We start from the raw sequence: 21,639 nt of genomic DNA, 5'->3' as shown, positions 1-21,639 counted from the left end.
AAGATAACTCTGCTGACAGCGTTTTATGCAGCGATACTTATGTAAAAACATAAGAATTTTGTAATACCATTTTTTCGTGATATAAAGGCTTATATAAAGAATCTGCAAGTATTATTGTATCAAATGATGGAAGATCCAGATAGCTTAGACTTTCTGAAAAATACAAGATATAACATGTATGACTGACCCTTATAATGAAAAGATAAGAGCTTGAAAGTAAAGGCGGTGAACCTACCCCCAAAAATAGTCTCAAACACATTAGCTTAATGAATGCAAATCAATAACTCTGAAAATCTAGGTTGTGTGTTGGCTGAAAACAAAACATTGACAGTGTTTAAGTTTTGGATATTTTTTCTAATAGTTCTGTTTCTGACTGGCAGCAGAAACATTTGAAGAATTTATTCCACCCAAAACTCTACTTTCTGTCCCACAATTTAGGTTTGTCACTAAGAGTTGCATGTTGAGCCAATTGTGACATCAAATTTAAATTTAAATAAAACATTCAGTATTCACATTATAATTGCCATCCATCTTTGACAAAAAATCTGTAGATTATATTACGTTCTACTCATTACTTTCTTAGTTACCCAATTCAGTAGGTGGCGCTGTTGTGAAGAATAAGAGTCCTAGAAATGTGGACCTGAAAACATATCCTACTCTGCTACAGACTGATGCTACTTGAGAACTTTTTAAAATTAATCCTGCAAATCATTCAAATTTGATGCTGCTGTTTCTCTGTGAATGTGCTTCTGCAGGTTTGTAACTGTATTTTGCATCTTGTTGATTCCACCAGGCTGTTACTGCTTTTTTTTTATTGCCTGCTGTGTTTTCTGTGCCTATCCATAGTATGATTTCTCACTACTAATCAGGAAAAATGAGACAACTGACTGATAAAAAAAAACATACCTTTATACTTTATTATTCACTTATAAATTATATACTCACATATTTTCATGTGCACTGTTAATAGCTCACAACCTTCCTGTCATGAGCTATTCCTTCCCACCATTATGAACATGAATAAATGATACTGATACATACAGTAATTCATTTGCTGGTACACAATGTACAGCAGCAAAAGGGGGTATTTGTATCCTTACACAAACACAGAGACACTGAAAGTTCATAAAGGGTCATAACATACGGCACTTTAGCACATGAGTAGAATAGTTTATGCCAGATCCACTGGTCCACTCCTCATTAGTGTCTGTTCATGATGTGAGAAGTTGTGAAATTCTGCTGAAGAATTTGTGGTAAACAATGCAGGGAAAAGTGCCTTTGGTTTTTCTATCATCAAGTCTGTGACAAGAACAACTGAATGTTTATACAGTTGGTAATCATTCTGCCAGAACATGGATAACCATATGCAGATCAGGGATACACTGAAGTCATTAATCAACAATAACACTGTCAGATCAGTATAAAATTACGTCTGTGGGTTCAGACCAAGAAGGCAAACTTCTTAACAAGTAAAAAGGCACTTGTCAAAAACTCCTGTATTTGCAACATAAAACACAAACCTGCTGTTAGAAATTGCAAATGATGAATGTTTACTGAAAAGGCCCCATTTGAAACTGCAGTGTATGGTATCACAAGCCAAGTCACCACTCGGGCAGCTTTAAATCTGCCTCCAGAAGATCCTTATCATCATTACCATACAGTATATTCAGATCCTGATGGGAAAATCTTCAACCGGTCTTGCTTCTGTTGTGACATTTTCCACATACAGATTAATTGTGACTGTCACTCAAACAACTTGTAGGTACGTCGATTTGAAATCTGTTCCAAGGGCATTTTTAGCGTTGCATTTGTAAATACCAGAGTTCATGAGGACAGGATTCTGTATGACCAGACTGCCCTCCTCCGTCATATGAATTCCGCCTTGCACTGTGTACCGATTATGTGGCACCAGTGTGGTTCGTCCGGGTAACGTCCAGGAAATATCTGGCTTAGGAATGCCAGTTGCATCACACTTTAATGTCACTGGTGATCCCCTATTAACTCTGGTGATGGACGTCAGTATGCTGGTGATTTGTGGGGGGAACACCATCACTGCAACTGGGTAGGATAATGTCGATGAGCCAAAAGTGTTGGAGGCTTTACAGATGTATGTTCCTTTGTCAAAGGTGGCAACCTGCCTGAGCTGGAGGGTCCCATTGGTGAGGAAAGATATTCGGCCAGTGGTCTGAGGTTTGTCCAAAACAACTCCATTGGGTAGAGTCCATGTGATTGATGCCTGCGGCCAGCCGTCCACAGTGCAAGGCAAGTTGAGACTGAGGCCGTACGTGATCTTCATCCCACCTGGAAAAAGAAAGTCAGAACAGTAAGTAGATTTCATGCAGAATTGACAGATATAACAAATCATACAGTACAAGGGAATCAGTATGAGTAGATTATCCACTGATGGGTGATATGATTTTAGTTTTATTCATTTGGGTCACACTGGTTTTTCACCTTTGATACAGTTCAGTAGGCAGAACACCTCTGAACGTAGAAATCGTATTCAGATGCAGACCAAAACAACTGAACTGGAACACTTTAGCCAAAGTGGTCTTGGTCCAGCTGCAGATGAATTGTAGAGTGGTTTATATGAGGCAGGAAACTTATTTGAAAAGGGTCTCATCTAATAACAAAATAAACACCAAAGGTCCAAGCTAAACAGCTACCATAGCTGGTTCTTTTTGCATATCGGGATATAAATTAGCAAAACAGTAGCTAGCAGCTAGCCAAGACAACACAACAAAGTATGTTACCTTCTTTACATTTGGGCCAATTGGACTTTCTTTTAGGCCTTCTTGCTTCAACCCCTGATATCTCTAACCAAACAGTCATTCTGACCCTTGACTTTTTGTTTTGAAAACATACTGAGAAAATTCTACAAAGTTCTAGCAATGTCTTCACTTGCAAGTTTTTTCAAGTTCCCAGAATGTTCTTAACCCTTTGATGTGCAACATGGGTCAAAAGTGACCCAGATCCAAAGGAAAATGGGCATCTCCTGACCCACCCTGTGCATTAAAAGGTTAAAGGCATGATAACATTCTCCAAAGATGTTCTAAAAGTGTTTGGCGATAGCATTGTTGGATTTTTATGTTTTCCAAGTATTGATTTGTTAAAATGAAACACTGTGGGAAAGTTTCATAGATGAATTGCAGATTAGATGTTTTGTTAATTTAGTATATCATTTTATTAAGAAATTTATCTTCATAAGATGACTTTTATTAGTCATCTGAGACCTTGAAAACATCTGGAGAACATTTGAGATAAATTGAGAACGTCACTCCTATGTTATCACGCAACATTGTGGAACTGTTTTATAGAAGAAATATATTCATCCGCAGCATCCTTATAACATTTCAGGGAAAATGTTCTACCTTTGTTACTAAACACATTACAGGAAAGTTATATTTTAAAAAAATTATCTGAGAACTCAAGAACATGTTGAGAAAGTTTTTTGAATGTTGTTTTGAGAATCCTCCAAATATCCACTGAATGTTTTGTCTTAGTTAACTTTTAACCTCATAGGAACAGTATTTAAAATGATAAATATTCTTCAAATTTTCTTTGTATATAAGATTAAAAAATAATTACAACTTCTAAATGATGTCAGCCAATGTTGTGTGAGAACATTCCCACCAGTGGGGTTTTCTTTTTTTTTTTTCTGTGAAATTACAACCAAACCAAGGGGAGATGCAAAAACCTACTAACTCATCTACTGATTCAGACCTGAGTATTGACCAAACTAAGAAGACTTCAGCTTTATTAATATGAGATGCAAAAACATACCTGTAGAACCTCTGATGATTGGTTTTCTGCCTGCCTCCAGGGCATAGCGTTTCTCTGCTTGTCCTGCCACATTTTTTGCAAGGCAGCGATACACTCCCTTATCAGTTGCAACTGGCTGAGAAATCTGTAGAGTTCCATTACTTTGATGATGGGTGAAGCGTTGTAGTCTCACACCAGGTGCTAACATCGTCCCATTGGGTAGCACCCATGAAAACTCTGGGTTTGGTTTGCCACGAGCAGGGCACTCAAGGATCAGTTCCCCACCATCTTGCTTTATTGGTAAGATTTCAATATTGGGAACAGCAAAGCTAGGTTTCTCAGCTAATGATGCCACCTCTAATTCAACCAAAAGGGAGGCTTCACCCAGATGGTTTTTAGCAAGACACATGTACCTCCCTTCATCTGTTTTCCTTACCCCCCTCAGCTCCAAGCTCCCATTTTGGTGGACTTGGAAGCGACCTCCGAGGTAGGGTGTTGTGAGCGAGTGGCCATAAGGAGTAACCCACCAGACTCTTGGTTCGGGCTTTCCTTCCACTCTGCAATGCACAAGTGCTGTTTGGTAGGAAACACCCAGAACCTTTGTAGCACTTTTTCCCTTCATGCCATTGATAAAGGGCTCCTGGGGTTCTACTTCAATTTTCGTGTTTTTGACATCATCACCAGCAGAATTTCGCGCCACACAGGCATATTTCCCTTCATCAGTCAGTGTCACTTTCTTCACAACTAATATTCCATCCTCCATAATCTGGAATTTGTTCGATGACATGGCTATCACATCCTTTCTTGGTGAGATCCATATAATCCTTGGTATAGGTTCACCTGTTGCCTGACAGCTCAATTTAGCTGATTCTCCCAGTTTTACTGTCACAAGGGATTGTGCTTTTAATCTAATTTTTGGAGCATTTGGTCCCACTTTGACGCTCACTTTTCTTTCATCTTTGCCCAGTTTGTTCTTGGCGTAGCAAGTGTAGTCTCCTTCATCCTTTTTGCCCATCTGCTGAAGCAGCAAAGTTCCATTGCCAAAGATGACATAGCGACGGTTGCGAAGGCCACTGTCATCTGACTGAAGGGCGTTGTTGATTAAAGTTCCATCTGGGAGACTCCAGGAAACTTCTGGATCAGGGAGGCCAGTTGCAACACAGTCCACCTAAGTGAGTGGAAGAGAGACAAGTGCATAAATGAATCCAGGTCTCATTTTCATGTGATGTCCAACCTTTTAGGTTACCACTATGTTAGGAACACTCATGGTCATGGTTAAAAGAAACAGGAAGCCACCAGCAGTCTTAAGTTTTGCTTGACTTATTAACCCATCTTGACAAATAACAAATGAAAAAAAGTCATAACTTGTCAATGCACATAACATATTCACTTTTTTCTTTAAAAGATTGACTCAATTAGGCAACAAATACACCAGTAAACATGGAGGACTTGGAGAATTAATACAGTTTTACCAGCATCTGTTATGTTTGGACTGGTTTGTTCTACCTCAACCCAACTTTGAGCGAATACAGAATGCAAGTTTATACCTGGAAATTTTCTCCAAAGGTGATCCTGGTTTGTGCAGTCCTCACATGTTCGATTCTGGGAGGGGTCATCAACACGTCCACCTGGTAAAGCAAATACAAAATCAATGTTATTGGAAAAAAATACACAGTTCTGCATTTTTCACCAAATCTCAGACTTAGTTTAGGATGTGGCATGAAGTCCACTGCATACTTTAATTAGGGAGGAACAATGATTTCTGCATCATTAAAAGTATCGACTGATAAAGGATTTAAAAAAGAATTCTGCCGCTTACCCAAAATTACCATTGGCAGGTAGATAATGCCTGTCAGACTTCATGTTTACAGAGTTGTTGTTTGAAAATATGACATCATATGAAGTCATTTAGTTACTTTGCTGAATAATGTGTAGGTATTTTCAAACATGCAACTGCCAGTGGTAATTCACAAAAATGACAGAAGAGCTGCTGTAGGTTTAGCCTGGTCATATAAACCAAAATTAGAATTACATTTTAAGAGTGTAAACAGACCTCTTTTCTTAAAGGAAGGTGCAAAATGTTAGAATTCATTCATGAATAGTTATTAACAAGACAGCAAATCTCAATGAACAAAAAGTGCTCTCAGATGGAAATTCAACTGAAACTACCTGAAAATAGTTGGCAGCGAAATTAACCTTCCTGAAGTCATTATGTGTTATCTGTTCATACCTGGAAGAGCTCCATGTCCTCTCCATTGGGCCGCTGAAAGACACAAAGATAATTTCCACCATCCAACTCTGTTAGCTGAAGAATCCTCAGAGTCCCATTACGGAAGACTTTAATTGGTCGCTCTAGACTGGACAGATGGAGGAGAGGCATGAGGTTGAAATTAAAGCAGTAAGTCAAGTTTAACTGCACCTTAAGATTTTTAATGTATTTATAGTTTTGTTAGTGTTGGACTGGTTTGGGGAGTCACAGAAGGGGATATTTCCGTTACCTGTATCGATGTTCCAGGATAGTCTTAGAAGGTAGTTGCCATGTGGTTCCTCTTTTGGATCCAGTAGACTCTGGACAGTGGAGGTAGACAGCAGAACCATACATGGCTGAGACAGTGTGTTGGCGGGATGGAGTAGCGTGGCGGTGGGTAGGAGGGATGGGAAGAGGAGGAGGCTGATGGGAGAAGAAGGGTGAATCTGCTCTCACCTCCAGCTGGATTGTTCTTTTGGCAATTCCCACTGCGTTTGTAGCCAAACACTCATATCTGTCAAGATTGATAGGCACTTGGTGACTTTTAAACAGCTTGAATTCTCTGAGTTAAAATATAAATCTGCATTTCTTGGAGCAGAAATGTTTACAATGTCCATATGGCAATGGGGGTTAATAGGCACTAAAATTTTAAAGATCAATTAGAATGCACATTGCAGGCTGTTAATAACTGTTCTTACTGGATCAGACATTTGTCCAGCATATAAAGACAGATAATCATGTTAAAATAGACTAAAAGAAATCCCATACCTGCCACCATCAGAGGGCACAACATTCTTCACAAACAGTGTCCCGTTGGGGAAAACAAAGAGCCTACGTCCCAGAAACTGTGATGGTTTCACGTGTACGCCGGCTGGGAGCACCCATTTCAGAGCGGGCACTGGTTCACCCTTCACAGAGCAGTGAACATACACACTCCTGCCTGGGTTAGATGGGATTATATTAGTTTAGATTGGTTGTTGTCATGTTGTGAACAGTCATGAGGGAGACTTTTGCTTCAGGGATTGTTTGTTTGTATGAGTTTATCTTTCTGCATCATACCTGGCTGAATGATCACAGTATCCGCTGCTCCTTCCCCTATGCTGGGAGGCAGAGCTGCCACGTGGAGATGATAGGTGACTGTATCTGCACCTGCTGCATTACTTGCAATGCATTTATAGTCCCCCTTGCTTGAGAAATTGGCAGAATGAATTTGCAGGGTTCCATTCTGAAGCAGAGACATTGGGGAGAGGACAGAATGAACAGTCCCGGCTTCACGAACAAACATTCTGTCCGGAAGAATCCATGATATCTGAGCTGGTGGTTTTCCAGAAGCAAGACAGTCAAGAGTTACACTTTTCCCGAGGTAGATTGCTAACTCTGTGGACTTGGGTGGTTGGATCTTGGGTGCTTCCGTCTGGACAGCTAAGGTGATGACCATTCGATCTGATCCAAACCTGTTCTGGGCTGTGCAGAGGTACTGTCCTCGATCCTGGAGCTGGATATTTTTTATAACAAATGTTCCATTTTTGAAGACTTCAAAACGGGGACCGTGCTTTGTGTTAGCTGGTATCGTAGCACCTATGGAGAGAGCAAAGAGGACAAAAGATATAAATAATGAGAGATGTACTGGAATCCCTCAGTAGTAATTAGAAAGAAACACATTTTAGTTAACTGATTCCGATCTGGGGTCAGTGACATGAATGAGGTGTAATTACCAACATACTTCTTATACACACAATTCTCTTCCCCACTTCTCTGTCTTTCTTTTCATCTCTGTGTCTTACCTGTGGAGACTTTGGTCCATGCAATGTTGGGTTCAGGATTCCCCATTGCCTTGCATGGGAGGAGCACATTGCTCTCTGCCAGCACTGACACGCTCGCTGCAGTAACTGTGGTGATTCGAGGTTTCGCTCCACTACCTTCAGCTCCCAACAGCCATGGGAAAGGAGGTGCAGCTGTGGGTCGCCGGGAGCTGATTCGTCCTGCTGCAAATAATTGTATCATGATTCATTTATAAACTACACTTTCTATGTACCAGCATGCATAAGCCTATATCATTATAACATACCTCCAACAGGCCACCGACTTCCATAAAGAACCCCCGAGGTGGTGGGGCGGTAAGGGAGAGGGGTCGGGAAGAAACCAGAGAATGATGACGAATAAGGTTTTGCCTGGTTCGGGGGTTGCAGCGTGTGAGTGTAAGAAGCAGTGGGTGCTGGTAGTTTAAAGGTGTAAGGTCTATATATGGATGGAGGGTTGGGTTTAGGTGTGATGGGCGGTGGAGGCTTATAGTAGTTTGAGCGAGGTTTTGGGGTCACCATCCTCCCTAGCTGAGCAATGCGATCGAGCTGCGCCTGGAAAGACCCAAATCAAACAAATGTATATGGATGAAATAACATTTAAAAGAGAGGAGAAAGCAACATTTTTTCACATAGGTTACCAGCTACAGCTATAAATCTATATTTGAAATTTCCTTTAACTACTAGCTAACATTGCCAATGTGTGACAGCTGTTGTTGGACATGTAATGTACAGTCAGTTTATTGGAGATATATTGGAACATTGTAGAAATTAGGATAAATACAATCGAAAGAATGAACTATATGCTAAATGTAAGGTCCATTCTTGTGGTCTCAAAAACCAAAACCGTGAATTCAAAATGGCACAAAACTCCGTGAGCTATGGAGCTGAGCAATAAAAATGTGTGGAGTTTGTCACAGAGCAACCCTTTTCACATTACAAAGCCATTCTGCATCTATTGTTAATCTGAAAAACATAGAAACATAATATTGAAAATAGGATTTGAATCCAGCCTTTGTAATAAACAATACAAAGCAACCCAATGATATAAGGAATAAACTATAGGCAAATTTTGATAACACGAAATAAGTATAGTTATATTATTTTGGGAATTGTTGCTTTTTAACATATAATGCCGAGGGCCTAACTTTGAATTTAAACAGCTGCATCAACAGTTTGGCAGCATAAACAGCTGAACTAAATGGCCATTACTGACACCAACCCCTGTTATTGCACCTATTCAATGTTCACGGTTCCTAATTCCCTCCCTTTCACTGGTACATTAGTTTATAAAGTTTAAAAATATAGCTACACATATTTGTTCCTTTAGAAAAGTACTGTATTATTGTACACAATTAAATAATAGGGATCATGTAACTATTCATGCACACCCTGAAACCTATATTATACCTGTCTGTATCTGTTCCTCAGCCTAATTAAAAAGAGCTGATCTCTAGTTTGAGTCCTGCTATCCACATGATGATTTTGATGATGATGTTGTGACGGATGACTGTTGGAGACGGTAAATCTTGAGTTCCCTGCCCCAGAAACAGTCGGTGTTGGTTTGACTGTTTCAGCTGTGATCTCTGGTCTATTGGTGGCAAATGAGCCGTGAGCCCACGGGTGGGGGAGAGGCCAGGGTCGATGGGTGGCTGCTGGGTGTGATCCAGGACCTGGGAAGAGAACGCAAGTCTTTAATCATATTTTAATGCATATCTGTGCAAAGTAACATATCTGAACATGGCATCAACACAGTATTAGCTAGTAAGTTAATAAAATAGTTCCTTAGTGAGGAAATCATTACATATCAGCTTTATTTACCTTGCCTTGGATGAGGAAATGTCTTTTGACCTGGCCAGGAAGGGTAGATGGGGTAGTAGTGATGAGGATTATAGTGTGAAGACCAGCGGGAGGTTGGAGGGACAATAGGAGGATGTGAATGTCTACCTGGATTCACCTCAACCTGTCGTCCTGTGTTTCTGTCCTGGTTTGTGCTTTCAATCCTGGAGGCAGTAGTTTGTCCTCTTCCCTGGTTGGTCTGATGGAGCCAGGGGTGAAGAGGCTCCATTATGGGGAAACTGTGAATGTCAGGTTTTGCAGTTGCCTTGTTCAACACACGGTCTTTGATCTGGGTGACTTCCTCTCTTGTTCTGCCACTTGTTGAATGTGACGTAAAAACATTGGAGGAGGAAGTTCTTGTCCGTGTTGGTGTATTGTGATCTGGTGATGGTCGAGTGTTAGGTCTTGGCCTATTTTGTGTTGTTAACAGGATGCTAACTCTCGCACTGTAGCGCTGTGTAACCGACTCAATGTTTGATTGATCATTGTCTCTTTCACTCTCTCCTGCAAGCTTTGTATTGCTGCTGCCATTTTCTTCAGTTTTTTTCACCTCTACCCTGTTTATCTCAGGTTTCTCTGGGTTTACAGTATCTTTATTCTTTTCTTCAGCAGTCTTTAAAGTTGGATTATCTAGCTTCGGTGTCATAATTGTCTTTGGATTTGGTAGATTATGTCTACCTGCAGAGATGTTGACACTGGAATCCTTAACTGATGGCAAGAGGGTTTTGCTACTGTCACGATCATGAGTGTTATGAAGGGTTTCACTGTTTAAATCTTTATTTGCTTCCAAACTGTCATCATTCTTGTCATTATATTCTTCATAGTAATCACCTTCATCTTCCTCTGTCTGATACTCAGCAGATAAAGTTTCATGATTCACCACTGTGGTTGGAACCGGTGTTGTAGTAGTAGTAGTAGCAGTAGTAGTAGTAGCAGTAGTAGTAGTAGCAGTAGTAGTAGTAGTAGTGGTGGTTGTTGGTGGTGTGGTGGTTGTTGGTGGTGTGGTGGTTGTTGGTGGGGGAACAGTTGTTTGGGGCTTGTTTGACTGACGGGAGAAGGGGTTTAGATGTGGATGGATTCTTCTTAGTAGGGGTTTTCTACGTCTGTAAGGGGGCCTTCTCCTGTTTGGTTGACCAGGAACGAAATTGGAGCTTCTTCTTCCTTCTCCAGTGTGCTTATTTTCAGACTGTTCAACTGTCTGAGGGGACTCTGTGATGGTTTCTGCTTTTTCTCTAATCCCACCATCATGCTCTTGGGATGGTGGTGTACTTCTGGGAGTTACATGTAAGTTGTTAGCAGTAGTAGTGATTGCTGTGGCAATTATAGTGGTCGGTTTGGATGTACTTGCTTGGACAGTGACAGTGCTGGGCTCTTCTAGCGACTGCTCTGTGGGAGGAGCAACACTTGGTTTAGCATTAGCTTTAGCCAGAATCTCTGCCCAACGATGTGGATCTAATTCCTTAACAGATTTATTGGGTTTTCTCTTCGAATCTTTTATTCGTATCCTTTTCGAAAACCCATTTGGATTCCTTTGCTGTGTCCCTACCTTCTCTGGGAGCTGCGTAGCAAAAGGACGTATAATTTCCTGATAATCTCCCCCTGAACCTTCACCTTCTTCCACACTAACTGGCAACACTGGCTGTTGTCTGTCAGTCTGTGCTTTGGATTTATCAGAAGATTTTTCTCCTGTAACTTCCACCATGTGAGACAGCATGTCAACTCCATATAGATTGGAGGCCAAGCAGCTGTATTCCCCTACATCATCAGGTGTGAGTTTCCTTACCACCAAAGTCCCATTTTCCATTACTTCTGCTCTTCTCGTCTGTTGTGTGGGGAGAAGGACTTGGTTTTTGGGAAGGTACCACATAATTTGACTGGGCTGAACTGAGCTCACTTCACAAGGGAGAGCGAAAGAGCCGCCCTTCTGAACTGTAATTTTCTGACCATTAAAAGCCGTGGGACTGAGCGAGCGTTCTTTGACAGTGAGTCTCAAAGGCATCAAGTCCACACCGGCTTTGGTTTTGATGATACAGTGGTAGAGACCCGAGTCAGACAGTGTGGCATTTAAAATCACAAGCTGCCCAGTTTCAGAAATTTCTATTTTATTGGTTGCTTCCTCTACAATGGATAGATCAGGAAGTATCCAGTCAACTTTCACCTCTGCGTCAGAAGTGATCACACTGCACTCCAAATTAACTTTTGAACCCTCCAGAGCAGTCTGGACCCGCCCAGCTTGCCCTCTGCGAATTAGTGCCCAAGAAGAAGCAAAGTCATTGTCATCTTCCTCCCCCCTGTGGCTGTTGATTTCCTTTGTGATTAAAGTAGTAAAATCCATCACCAGTTTCTTTGTTGTTGTCTGCTGCCTATTGAGCCTCAAAGTGACTCTGGGTTGAAGCAGCCATGAAGGTTCTGCTACCAAATGCCCCTTTAATTCAGTGAAATATGGTGAGTTTTCATTTACAGCTTGGACATACTGATAAGTTACTCTGCTATCATTTCCTCTCTGTTGACCTCTTTCCAAAATTGCAGGACTTTCATAGTAATATGCGACCAGTTGCCACAGATTTTGCAGCGTCTCTCGATCAATTTCACACTCAAGGTTGGTTACCAGTGATACATTGACAGATAACTCTCCAGGCGAATGTGGATTTACTGTCCATGTCATTGGTGAGTTGTCTTCAGGATTGCGCACATTACATGCAACATGAGCATGGTTCCCATGGCTGTCCGAGAGAACGAAAGTCAGATGGCCTAAAGGTTTTTCAAAGTCCCGGGTGTATGGGAGGTCAGGCTCTGCTTCTGATTCAGCCCACACTGGACTGTCCCACTGTTTGAGGGGTGAGCGAAGAGCTGGTCGTTCGCAGGTAAGCTTGTCTCGAGTTAAGCCGAGCACAAGGGAACCATTCAGGCGCTGAGGAGAAGAGCACTGGGGGCATATCTCACTGGAGCCACGTTCCTTTTTACACTTTATTACTCCTGCAAGAAAGTGGAAGAGAGATGAAGAGATTGGAGGTGATTTTAGTAAAAACAAAGGAGAAGAGGCAACAATGAAAATCAAGGAAGAAATCTGCATGTCAGACAGAGGGGGCAATGTGAGGGCAGTAAGGAAAATGTAAAGAATGAGACAAGGCAAAAATCAAAACATTATGGGGTTGCAGATAACATTTTAACTCATGGTGAATTAGGTTCAGTAAACATTTATGAAACCAGTACAGTTCAGGCAGTCACAAACCCTCTGATGAAGCAGGCTATAAACATAATGATGTATTATCAACTAAGCTGTTGATACAAACAGCTCACATATGGGGCTTGTTAAAGATGACAAAGAAAAGACAAAAGAGGGTAAAAAAAAAACAAAACTAAACATCTCATCATTATGGTCATTATGTATGAAGCCCCTGAAGTCTAACTATATTTCCAAGATACAGTCTCAAGGTGAAAATGCTCTGCCATGGACCTGGCTGCTTATCTCTTTGAGATGTGTCTTGTGGCAGATTTAAAAAAAAATAAATAAATTAAAAAAAATTCATATTGACATGTTAACTAAATCGATTTTTAATTGGTGGTCTTTAGCTCATTTTGTCGTGGTTTTAAAGTCCAGATCTTTACTGTTTTAGTTCACACCACCTTTTAATGCAGCTCCAGCAGACAGCTGCTATCAGCAATCATGTTCTGACAAACCTACTGTAGGCTACTTGTGAATTTGGTGAACATAATGAACCATTTAACAGCTAAAGACCCAGATGTTTTCCTCAACATCGGACACAGTTTTCATCCATTCAGCAGAGATCAAAGCCAAATTACAATGAATGCTAATATTCATTTGTGTAGGGAGGCACTGTTCTTTTAAGGAATTTCTGCTCATTCTATTATTACTTTAACTAGCATCAACATTTACACTAACATTTAGTCATTTGTTGTCTGGTTTTCATCAGACATTTGAGATGTGAAATGCTGCAAACTTGCATAAAATTTTATTATGAAGAACATAAGAAAGGAGTTTTCATTCAGTCATCCTTACCATCATGTTTTGAATTCCATTCCACCAACCAGTGGAGCTGACAGTCACAGGTCCAGGGATTTCCATGCAGAGAGAGGAGTTCGAGCCTGGGAGCTATCTTCAGTGCTGCAGCTGGGAGCTGCTCCAGCAGATTGTCTGATAAATGTAAGTGTCTGAGACAAAAACATGATATTTATGTCTTTAAGAGGTCTGCAAGGCGACAAAGATGAGGCATATCCTTGAGAGTATTGTGAATAAATCACAGAAACAAATACACCATAGCATCTGTAAAGCAGGTATTACCAGGGTTACAGGTGACAGTTATAGGTTTACACTGTAGGTATAATGAGCAATGTAGAGAGTCTATGTGTGAACTCTTCTCAGAAGTATACACATTCCATTTATTCAATGCTGATCACATTTCTGTAAGCAAGAACCAACATTTCAAATCTCAGTTTGATATTCTTGTCAGGATACATTTACTTCCCATTAATCACGAAAATAGATCCTTTAATAGTCCATATTCTGTAATAGAAGTTTCGCTTCAATTATAAGATAAATATTCACAGTATTCTGTTTTCTTACTTGAGTCCAGATGTCCAAAAGTTTCCAAGTACTGACACTGTGATGAAGGTATGGGGGTGGATCTCTTTGAGAAGGTTTCCCTCCAGCTGCAGGAGTTTTAGGGAGGTCAGACCAGAAAAGGAGTACGGCTCTATAAAGTCTATAAGGTTGTGGTCCAGATGGAGACGGATCAGACCAACAAGACCCTCAAACAGACCAGGATTCACTGATGTTAACTTGTTGTAACTCATCTTCAGGATCTGTCAGAAGAAAGTTAGTATTAGTTACGCTCACATTTACAGAACATACAATATTAGCCAATGATTAAACAGGATGGAAAGAAACAGGACAGAGAAGGTCTCATATGCTGTATATACAAGTGGATTGTACAGTGGTTATGGCATAATTGAAACAAGCAAAGTAATATGAAGTCTAAAGTGTCTTGTTTTTAATTCTGATATTTTGGCAAGGCGCTTTGGTCTATTTAACATTCTAATTTAGTTTTTGATTGGGCCCATCTGGACCCAACAGGACTTTTTTAGTTAAACAATCAAAGTGAAGCTAATTACTGGCTTGAATGTGGTTTATGTAGAGCGAGACTGGATTTGGCTCTGTACATACACTGCATGCATTGTGGTTCGTTACTTTTAGAAATGCTGTTACACTTGTCAGTTTCTTTGTGGACTGAGTCTCCAGAAGAAAATGACATTCACACTTCGAGAAGGAAACATCATCTGACCTACAGTATAATGAAGCATGGAATTGGCAGTGAAATTTCATGTCCACTTCTGGTCTAATCAAGTTTCACACAGTTTCACAAACACTTCCAGAATTATGTCCAGTATTTAGGGGGCTCAGCTAAGTCTGAAGTCAGTTTCAGGTCAGTAAGATCAATTTTGGTGGAAGTCCACAGTTCAGTTATGTGCTAAATGCAACAAACAGCTCAGTTAGGAGAAAGCTGAAGCCAGAAGTTATATATGAAATCCCACAATGTTTACACACACAAACTTTTTTAAAAAAGTACACACTTACTAGAGTGTGTCTTCAAAACATAGTAGAGTATTTACTTGGAGTAAATAGATATTATTGCTTTAGTTATGATACCAAGACACACACATAGAAACTCTACCTGTAGTGATCTCAGTCTGTAAAATGATCCGGGTTGGACTGTGCTAATGTCGTTGCCATGCAACATGAGCATTTCCAGTTGCCGTAACGACCTGAATTCTGACCCTTCCACCTCCGTCAGGCTGTTGTAACTGTTAGAAAGAGAAAATAAACAGAACTGATTAATGTGATGAAAGAGTAACAGAAGGTCATTAGTGGGTCCGAAAGATAGGAAGCTAAAATTAGAAGTCAGTGCTTGCAAGTGTGTGAGGCCAATGTGGCCTTTCAAGTAAAAGGAAAATGCCTGAAGGAATGACAGATGGAAAGAAAAAAGAGGGCTGACAGAGAGGCCTCAGGCAACCTTTGACCCACAATGATTGTCTCCTCCTTAAAGCTCTGCTTTGTGGAAAATAGAGGAAACAGAGATCCAAGGATGAACATAATTCATCTTTATAACCATCTAAGATCGTAACAATGTACAGCAGGGACTGGCCCTGCTTGTGTTGCTTCCATATATTCATTTCACCCTCTTGTCAAAGCATCAATCTATGGATTTAAAGCAGCAGTGTTCTGTGTGAATATGGCTGCAAAACATAATTATACCAACAGCCAAAATACAAAGACTCTTCTTAGCATCCTCAGGTCATTATACTCTATACTATATTATATGAGAGTCAAACTAGAAGTATAATATAGAACAGTAGATGACAGAGCCAAAGATTATTCATGAAAAATTAAAAAGTGTGTAGCAAATCACAGTCTGTTGGCACGAGCTGAGACTTCTTGATAGACTGAATGTGTTCGATGTTCACCAACAGGAATAGGTGCAGTATTGTCTATTCATCCTGTAGTGAGTTCATAAGCTCTAAAAACACAACAGGATTGTGTGTTATCCCTCCTCAGCTGAAGACATATGGGAGATATGAGCATTTTTCCAATACCATCAATAAAACAGCCAACTCTCAGTATATCATCTAGTGGGCGTTTTCATCCAGAGCCTCTTTCAGTACCATGAATGCACACTTTTTTAGTGTAAGTTTTCCCATTGGGAACTGAACTTCAAGCCCTGGCAGTGTTCGTGATTTGCCCTTGTACCATAACGAAAGCTGTTGCATTCCTCCTGTATACTGGAGCTCCAACCATTCATAGAGGAAACACAAAGACAAACTGAAAGTAGGCATAACTCGGAGCTCCCTCCAGATGTCCGAGCTTCTTACTCTCTCATCTTCTCATCTCAAAGGCCGAGTCCACCCACCATACCAAGGAAAACAATTTTGGCCACTTACATTTCATTCTTTCAGCGAGGTTTGCAACATACATTGACTGGTAAAACGAGTGCTTTGTTTTCTGGCTGAGCTGAGCAAACAAAATACTAAGAATTCTTGAAAAGTGTCTCCTACAAACTTCAAGTTTCAGCAAATTACTGCAGGAAGTCTTTCAAGAATCAAGCCAGTACAAGTACAATATATCACAATATATGCTTTCTTTGAAGCATATGTTGGGTAAATATACAAAGTATACCAAAACAGCCGCACCAAAACCGGCCATCACAGGCCTCTGCGTGAATCCCACCCACTCCCTGATTTTACTGTCCATTAACCTTGTGTGGAGGATTGTACTGCTACCCTATAAAGACTGTCTTTCCAACATGGCGCTCTTGATGCTGTCATTGGTTGCACACACAAAAAGGGATCAATGAAAAAAGCATTCAGCTGCTTTCTGAGCTGTGCTCATCTGGTCAGTTGCTGCACAACCTGCCTTTTTTCTAATAAAACATACATTAGATGCACCATCATCAAGGTGTGTCAGAAGGATCATTTTTTCAAAAGCAATACGATGATTTGTCAGGAGCTTAGTTTGAAGCAAACCATGGCTCTGAGTTTAAAACTTGATTTTAATGTTCTTAGTCCAATTTCCTTTGGTGCAATTTTCCGTGTAAATTGCCAGGTTCCTCAGTGCCCAGTTACAAGTGAACTAGACCTTGCAAATGAATATTACACACATTCCGAGTGTGATGGTTCTAATAACTTGGGCTCCCTTGTGATTAAAAGTCATTTGATTTTAATTGTAATCATTGCATACTTGCATGTGCTGTTTTCAATAATTTGTCATTAAGGGCTGAATCTAATAAGCCCCACTGTCACTCTGCCAGGCTTTTTAAGCATGATGAACTCCTTGCTGTTGGATGCCAACATTTATCTCCTCACAAGCATAAATCCATGTGTGTCATGGTTGTTTCCTGTATATCCTCCGCCCCACTCGCAGAACAAGTCCTCTGAGAGATGATGGAAATCTGCATTTATTAGAGCATTTCTCAGAACCTAAAGGAAAACAGGCCCCAGAGTGTAAATAAAGCACCCAAGCATGTCTGGTGTGACCAAAAGCTTTGCATTAAACTAAATCCTTCTGGTCTGCACCCCAGTGTTCCGGGTGGTCTCGTGTTTAGAAAATTAAAGACTGTTTGCTCCTTCAAGGCTTGGTCCTCTTCCAGAATGTCTTCTCTGGTGAAGGGTCCTTGAGAACTATCCTTTGTTCCCATTAGGATAGACACTGCCTCGGCTGCACACAAAGACACAGCCATACGGATTTAATAGGAAATAAAAAAATGTGTACCATACTGCAACATCAAACGGTCCTCTCCAGTGGAATCCAAAGGAGTAAGTAGTGAACTGACAGCAGAGTGGTGACAAAAATAAAACACTTTTTGAAACTTTTGCAACAATGTGACCTTTGTTTTAGACAGACAAAAGCATCTTTCTTATTTCTAGATAAGCTTTCAACCGACTTACAGAGCTAATGTTCATGTTTTCATTGAACCCCCATTTTAATCCTGAAGCTGAAGGTCCCTGTAGCAGAATCACTGCAAACCAGTTTTATAGTGCTAATGTCAGGTCACTTCAGATAGCAACATCTTCACCTTAAAACATTGTATTCTAGAGAAAAACCCAATAAGCGCTTATCTATTATAAAAATGCATCTAGTACCATTTTCCAAGGTTTCTGGATGTGGCATGTTCACTGGAGAGACTCCTTAAACTACTAGGGTGAAAATGATAGATGTAGAATTGTTCTGCTTGAATTCTGCCTCACCAAATTTGGTGAAGCTGCATTTGAGGATTTTTAGAACAGGATCAACGTCCGCACTGTCAGTGACTCATTACAGAAAGTTACTCACTTGCTATTTTACAGTTTTGAGAAGGTATAAGTACCGGTTCTTTGAATTTCTCATCAGTTGGCCAATGGCAACAAACCTACAGACTGACTGTTTTTTTTAAATTCTCTCATGTTTCTCCTTTTCATAGAGCCCAAGGTTGTTCTTTGTGTCCTCACAGTTCTGCAGCTGTTACTGACTGAATTTGAGGATGTTTTGTCAGGTGGAAATTGTAAAGGCCCTGTCTGGTTAAAATCAAATCTTTTACTTAGTTCACGTGCCCATATGTCTTTTTTGTATGCTGGAAGACATATCATGAGTGAAAAAAACAGTGAAGACCATGACTGACTATTTCTACCTTCTATCAGGAGGCTCAAAAATACAGATTCAGACATTCGGGGCTTCATACCTAACAAAGTGAAGTAACCAATTCTGTTAACTTGTGGGGCTTTCTGTATCATTACGCTTATTCATAGTCATTTTCTGGGTCAAACTTGTATGGCAGAGGCTGCACAGTTGGTTAGCACTGTCACCTTGCAGCTAGAAGATCTCCGGTTCGCGTCCTGGCCTGGGCCTGGCATCTTTCTGCATGGCGTTTGCATGTTCTCCCCTCCTCCCACAGTCCAAAAACATGCTGAGGTTAATCGGTGATTCTAAATTGTCCGTAGGTGTGAATGTGAGAGTGCTTGTTTGACTGTATATGTAGCCCTGTGATAGACTGGTGATCCCTAGGTCAGCTGGAACAGACTCCAGTCAACCCACAACCCTAATGAGCGGTGTATAGATAATGGATGGATGGAAACATGTATGGCAGAATTATTCTATATTGCAACTTGCCTTTGTGTAGTGGAGAGCAGTTTTACGTTTGCGGCAGGTGAGCTGATCTTCTAAACATGCAGCTCTGATACACAGAGATCAGAGAGGGAGTTTTAAAAATAGCCTTTGGTCTCCGGTGGTTAAAAAAAGGAAACCTGGAAAGGTGTTTGATGGCTACATACATGATGTGATATTGTCCCAATCAAACCACCTTCAGTAGTTTAAGATAAAGACAATGAAGGAACAGCATTGCTCTTGTATTGCAGTGTTACAATAGTCAACATCAGGGTAAATGTAACTTCTAAATCGGACAGGCAAAGGACACCATCCTCCATTATCTTCAGATACAGATCAACATTCTTATTATAGCCTCTTGAAGTGTACCTTAACATGTGGAGAAACCCAAGTCTTGCCTGGCCTGCTGCTGACTGAACAACACAGAGAAGCATATAAATAGTTCACATCACAAATCAGTCTCTCACTGTTTGTTGTTGCAATGTAAAAATCAAACAGTGTCAATTTTTCAAACTTTTTCTCATCCATCCACAGGGATTTATTATATTGGACATGCCTGTTTGTGTGTTTTCCACCCTGCGGTATGCCTTTATAACAGACAGATGATATTATAACACTAAAGCTAGGATGCTCTGTAGTCACTCATTGGTGTCTCTTACTTTCACTTCAACCTGGCCTGAAGAGGGTGGTGGAATTGAATATTAATATACCATTTCTCTCAGGCCAAACCTTTCCCAATATGCTCCTGGTGGTGTAATGCTGGCTATATAAAACAACATATGCGTTTTGTTTTGGTCTACCTGCAGTGCAGATAACTGTTACTCAACCAGCACATATGGAGACAGTTTGCCTCCTGTGGACAGCAGCTTGGCACTGCAACGTAGCTTTTGTGACCAAATACCTCCTGAAATGCATTATCCCATCATACATTATATGCAGTGGTGAATAGCTGCAGAGCTGATCTGACTACAGATGCATTGCATCACACCTGAAATGCAGTAATAGTCGTTCCCACACATGCCAATAAAAAACCTTCCCGTGAACAGAAACAGTGCAGCTCTGTTAGCTGCTTGCCAAACTGTTTCCCGTGAATATGCATTGTTTGGAGTCAATTATTAGACAGGGCTATTTGTTACATTCAAAACAGTGGCTGGGAGTATTTCTCTGCTGTGTTGGAAAGCAGTGAACACTCCATCCACAATGCAAAGACCCACATGGAGGCAATTAGGAGATTTATTGTAGTACCATGTGCTGGTGTTAAGCTCTTATCTTATAGGTTTAAAACAGAAGTTTACAGCCTCTTCTTAACTACCCTAGTGATGAAAGTGTAAAATGGACAGGCATCTTATCATGAACCCACTTCCTGTGACAACAGAGTAAACTCCCTGCATAAAAAATGAGCTAAAAAAACAGTCGCCAACAGGCAGCGTCGTTCATTTGTTAGCTAAAGAAAACATTTCTCTGACAAATCACCTCCACTACATTCCTCACTGCTTCCTCCTCAGTGTTTAGTTTTCTTCCCCTCGGAGGGCATTGGTTTCAGTGTCTCAGTGCTTCTGTGCACAGCGGTTGCAGACTCACCCCAGGTTGAGCCTCTCTGTGTCTTTAGGAAAAGTTTTCGGTATGGAGCTGAGGTGTCTAAAGGTACAGTGGACCTCTTTAACGCCCGGACAGCTGCAGCTCCGTGGGCAGGACGGGACGCCGTCGACGGGAGCGATCTGCAAGACAGGAGGTGTGATAGAGCAGGAAAAGGTGGAAGTAAGTCAAAGAAGGAGGTCAGGATTATAAGAGAGAGAAGTGAGGCGGTATAAGGAAGCAGAGAGCATGGGAAATTCAAAAATACAGATAAGAGGGACAGCAAAAAGATGAATTCAGACCCGCAGGAACTGACAGTCTGGGAATAAATCAATGCTAAGTGAAATAAAGAGACACGGGGCTTATATAAAATGGTGTATTACAATTGTGCCCAATACCATGAAGCTTTTTTGGAGGGTTAGAGTTTCTTGAATTTACATCTTATCCATAAAAACCTCTTTACTGCGATATCTATCTAAACTGTAGCTTTTGACTGAAAATTGAGTGGCTTTCCAATCAATCAGCATCCACGGCTCAGATGATTTAAAGAACCAACCACTGGCTCCTATAAAAAGTTGAACGTTTCCACAGTAGAGATTTACCGTTTGCCAGAGCAGAGATGAGAAGAGCAGAGGAAACCAGGCTGCAGTCGGCCTGCAGGTGATCCTGGCCAACCACCACAGCGCCATGACTGGATGGTCGACTGGCCGCTCACGCCATGAACACACCTGCAGGAAGAGGTGAATTGATTTAGATGAGGTGAC

At 40.9% G+C, this 21,639-nt stretch overlaps 1 protein-coding gene across 2 annotated transcripts in view; it reads right to left on the bottom strand.

Annotated features, from left to right (window-relative positions):
* Positions 1–893: 893 nt before the first annotated feature.
* si:ch211-159i8.4 (matrix-remodeling-associated protein 5) overlaps positions 894–21,639 on the bottom strand; it is a 33,822-nt gene continuing 13,076 nt past the window's right edge. The window contains exons 2-17 of one of the 2 annotated variants that reach the window (XM_035952506.2): positions 21,478–21,603; positions 20,882–21,018; positions 15,342–15,471; positions 14,234–14,472; positions 13,670–13,821; positions 9,631–12,624; positions 9,220–9,482; positions 8,079–8,364; positions 7,795–7,995; positions 7,070–7,588; positions 6,779–6,950; positions 6,261–6,524; positions 5,993–6,119; positions 5,310–5,390; positions 3,784–4,930; positions 894–2,301 (exon numbers count right to left, since the gene is read on the bottom strand). In XM_035952506.2, the coding sequence (XP_035808399.2) occupies positions 1,748–2,301; positions 3,784–4,930; positions 5,310–5,390; positions 5,993–6,119; positions 6,261–6,524; positions 6,779–6,950; positions 7,070–7,588; positions 7,795–7,995; positions 8,079–8,364; positions 9,220–9,482; positions 9,631–12,624; positions 13,670–13,821; positions 14,234–14,472; positions 15,342–15,471; positions 20,882–21,018; positions 21,478–21,603 (7,392 nt within the window). In that variant the 3' untranslated portion in view covers positions 894–1,747. The remainder of the gene's footprint in view (positions 2,302–3,783; positions 4,931–5,309; positions 5,391–5,992; positions 6,120–6,260; positions 6,525–6,778; positions 6,951–7,069; positions 7,589–7,794; positions 7,996–8,078; positions 8,365–9,219; positions 9,483–9,630; positions 12,625–13,669; positions 13,822–14,233; positions 14,473–15,341; positions 15,472–20,881; positions 21,019–21,477; positions 21,604–21,639) is intronic. The other variant, XM_035952507.2, reaches the window with a different exon arrangement.

Source organism: Amphiprion ocellaris, chromosome 13 (genome assembly GCF_022539595.1).
Source record: "Amphiprion ocellaris isolate individual 3 ecotype Okinawa chromosome 13, ASM2253959v1, whole genome shotgun sequence".
In the NCBI taxonomy this organism is placed as follows: domain Eukaryota; kingdom Metazoa; phylum Chordata; class Actinopteri; family Pomacentridae; genus Amphiprion; species Amphiprion ocellaris.
This window is presented reverse-complemented; position numbering and strand designations above follow the sequence as displayed.